This window comes from Ceratina calcarata, unplaced genomic scaffold, assembly GCF_001652005.2.
Source record: "Ceratina calcarata isolate Rehan_Ccalc_2016 unplaced genomic scaffold, ASM165200v1 scaffold3079, whole genome shotgun sequence".
Lineage (NCBI taxonomy): Eukaryota > Metazoa > Arthropoda > Insecta > Hymenoptera > Apidae > Ceratina > Ceratina calcarata.
Window position 1 is genome coordinate 154 of NW_017153334.1, and position 3,336 is coordinate 3,489.

The 3,336-nt window shown below is 37.3% G+C and overlaps 1 protein-coding gene across 2 annotated transcripts; it reads left to right on the forward strand.

The window, feature by feature from the left end:
- The first annotated feature begins 1,861 nt into the window (after positions 1–1,861).
- Positions 1,862–2,689, forward strand: LOC113464245 (uncharacterized). 2 transcript variants are annotated; one of them, XR_003389099.1, is made up of 2 exons: positions 1,862–2,097; positions 2,189–2,689. XR_003389099.1 is itself a non-coding variant. In XM_026813051.1 (2 exons), the coding sequence occupies exons 1-2, from the start codon at positions 2,025–2,027 to the stop codon at positions 2,409–2,411; spliced, it is 315 nt and encodes a 104-aa protein (XP_026668852.1). In that variant the 5' UTR covers positions 1,862–2,024; the 3' UTR covers positions 2,412–2,689. The 2 variants fall into 2 exon arrangements, 1 of the variants encoding a protein (XP_026668852.1); XM_026813051.1 differs by having other exon boundaries at positions 2,170–2,689.
- The last annotated feature ends 647 nt before the right edge of the window (positions 2,690–3,336 follow it).

Sequence of the window (3,336 nt, forward strand, 5' to 3'; positions counted from 1 at the left end):
AGAATCTTGTGATTCGGGGAGTTTGCTGAACGATGCCTTGAGACCGATGAGAACCCGGACAAAACTCGCGGGTAAAGAGTCGAATACCGAACTGCCATGCATACCCCCATGGCCGGGTTTTACGGTCTAAAAGATTGAGAGTCAGCGCCCAATTTCCTTTAATCATTTCGACATGTCCTAGATTTCAGATGCATATGAAATCGGTAACTTACTTATGTCGAGATTAGACAAATGAAAAGGAGTATAGCCATTGCATAGTGATATAACATCAGAATCTTTTCAGATTTTCAGGAATAGTAAATAAAGATCCAAGATTATAACTCTGGTAGACTTAATTCTTACTGCTACATGCCACTCCGTGCTAACACAAAGTACCACTATCACAAAGTACCATAAGCTATCATACAATCATCATAAACTGTCATAAACCAGAATGTGCTACCATAAACTATTGTACATTATCATTTCGAATACTTTCGTAATATCATTTTCAATTCAGTTATCAAAGTATCTTCAATGCAGTTTCTTCAATAATTATACTGAAATTAATTCTCAAAGGATGAAAACTGACTTTGAATGATACNGGAGAGCTCATTGTAAGCAGTTCGTGCTATGCGCAAAAAGAATGTGTGTTTTGAGTTTTATTTAATCATAAGGTAACGGAAAGAGAAATGTATTATTGTTTGTTTATCTTAATCAGCTAAATAGTAATGAAAGAAATTTTGTGTTTATTTTTTCTAAGAAAAGTTGTTAAAGTCATTGCTTAAAAACCACATGCGCCCAACACTAATTGCTTTCTTTCCTCTGACATTTAACCAATTTGTTAGTTCATTTTTACATGCAACTATTCTTTAATCCTTGGCTTTCGGCACGAGCGCAGCGACATTCAAGGCAGGTGTCGCACTTCTAGCCGCCCGCTATACGAGAGCTCTGATTGGTCAGGGTTTTTTGTTAATAACTCGACAATCACGCCTTGGACAACATTTTGACAAAGGAAAATATTGTTCAAAATCATTTCAGAAACCTCCCATTAAAAAATGTACCACGAGTTCTGGGACATCCTGTATATCTATATTCCCTGTGTGGCAATTTTGCGTTAATCGAATCTTAATCCTTTGCACTCTTCTGTCCCCTCTGAGCGGACATCGTAATTCTAATGTATCACTCGAATGTCCCCTCTGAGAGGACATGAAAGTTTATTAGTGATACCGGGGAATCAACTTAGTGTAATTTTTTGAGAAATACATGGATTCGTAAATGCACGTTTTTGCGATAAAGTGGCGCCGAGTAGCTGGTAACGTCCGGGATGGTTCGGAGTACAAAGGGTTAAGGGATGAAAACCGTCAATAAATAAAAACATGCCAATTTCCTAACATTAAATCATAATGAATAATATGATGACACTTCAATAGTTGATATTAGAAAGAATTACTATTAGAAGAATGGATACAACTTTAGTTCAAAACAAAGCTTGAAGTCTTTAATTTCTATTATGTTGTTTGGAAGTCTTCTGCAAATTAATTCTAATGGGATGAAAATAGACTAGGAAGAAAATATCGTTGAATTCCATTGTAGGATGATCTACCAGAAGAATTGCTAAACTTTAAGTGTCAATAACTTTGCTAGTATTGAAACAAATGGATTCAATTTTAACTCAAAATGAAGCTTAAAGCCTCTGTTTACTGTCGTAATCTGAAAGTTTCCCTTACATTGATTATGTCATATATCATCATGAATTATCATAAAATATGATATACTATCAAATCCACTATTTCCATTCTCATGCCTCAAGTAGTACTTCCTAAAATCATATTCGTATTGGTTTGCACCGTTATTGACAGTGTGGATTCCACACTCCTATCTGAAATTTGTACAATATCTGTTGCAGTAACGATCTGGAACTAGCTCAAATCCATCTGAAACCTTTGGCATTCCAAGGCTAAGTTGCTGACTTTGTTCGTCCGGAGACATAAATTTTAACCGAAGAAATCAAAACCGCCGATTTCAGAAGCCTGATTGATAGTATGAAGAAATTCTTAGGTTTACTAGGAAAAATTGCGATTGCCTATAGCCTAATGCTATCGGTAGTTGATGCAAGTCCGTATCAGAGAAAAGAAGAAATAAAATTAGGAAGTACAGAGATTGACACATTGCAAATAAATGATTTAGTAAATAAAAACATCAACAGAGATAAACGAGATGTCACGTATGGGAACTGCGTAAATACGACGAGTGGTGATTCTGCTGGTATGCAAGTACTGACTGGCGCTGCTATCGGTGCCGGGATTGGCAGTGTCGTTCCCGGTTTAGGCAACATCATAGGTGCAGCGGTCGGATCTGTTATAGGCGCAGCGGAAGCAGCTGTTGGTGAAAAAGCACCTGCAAATGGTTGTGCGAAACCTAAAAATTAAAATCGCAAGGACTTATACCTGAGTTCCCGATAGTCTAGGAGCGGGCACAGTTCAGTTTTTGATCGTTCTGCGTATCTCAATACTTTACCATGTGTACTGAGACGTGTGGAAGGAGTTCGATGCGACCTTCACCACTTCCAATCTGCGCGAAACGCTCCTAGACACTCGGGAACTCAGGTATAAATCCAAATCGAACCTTGGGCATAATTGACGTTATGACAATAAAACGATATTGGGAAAGTTTCAAAAATAAAATCAATTTTTGAATGTTGACCATTCGCAGGTCACTTTCACTTTTCACTGTCACTTTTCACTCCACAATTTTCCGACCATTTGTTCTATCTGCGAGCGGCAAGGATCGGCAAGATGACCCATTGACCGTGACCCATCTTCCTCGGAGCAAGTGCACTTGTGGATGAATGAGTAAATCCAATCTGCACTGTTCTTGCAGTTCTTTTAAATTCAATGTTTGTTGCGACTTTTTAATTTCTCATTTATCTTGAATTCCTCTTCCCCAACCATTCCACTTGAATAACGATTAAGTATATTAATTTATATTCATAATTAAGAACGGACAATTTCCATGTATTGTTATTAATGTTAGTTTCTTAAAACACATTTTACCATGTCAAGCACTTGTTCCCCTGACTATGATCGGGCGCCACGACTCGAGCCAAGACGTCCGTCACTGAGCGCGGATGAATCACACGCTCTTATTAGTCAGTGTTTTCCGCTTATAATGAGAAAACCAAGCCTCATTTTACATTTTGCCAAAGGGTATTGTTGTTCAGCATAACCCTCCCAATCTGACATTTTTGTTTCTAACACCTTTTACGGAACACCCTGTATATAAATTGGTTGATTATTAATATTATTAATATTACTATTATCAATATTTTCTTTAAATGTTTCATCATATACAGGG

What these genes read in the sequence shown, in the direction of transcription:
- LOC113464245 (XM_026813051.1), top strand. Translation starts at nt 2,025, where the DNA reads ATGAAGAAATTCTTAGGTTTACTAGGAAAAATTGCGATTGCCTATAGC. An exon ending in GCTATCGGTAGTTGATGCAA is followed by an intron (nt 2,098 to 2,169) that starts GTCCGTATCAGA and finishes TAAATGATTTAG; the next exon opens with TAAATAAAAACATCAACAGA.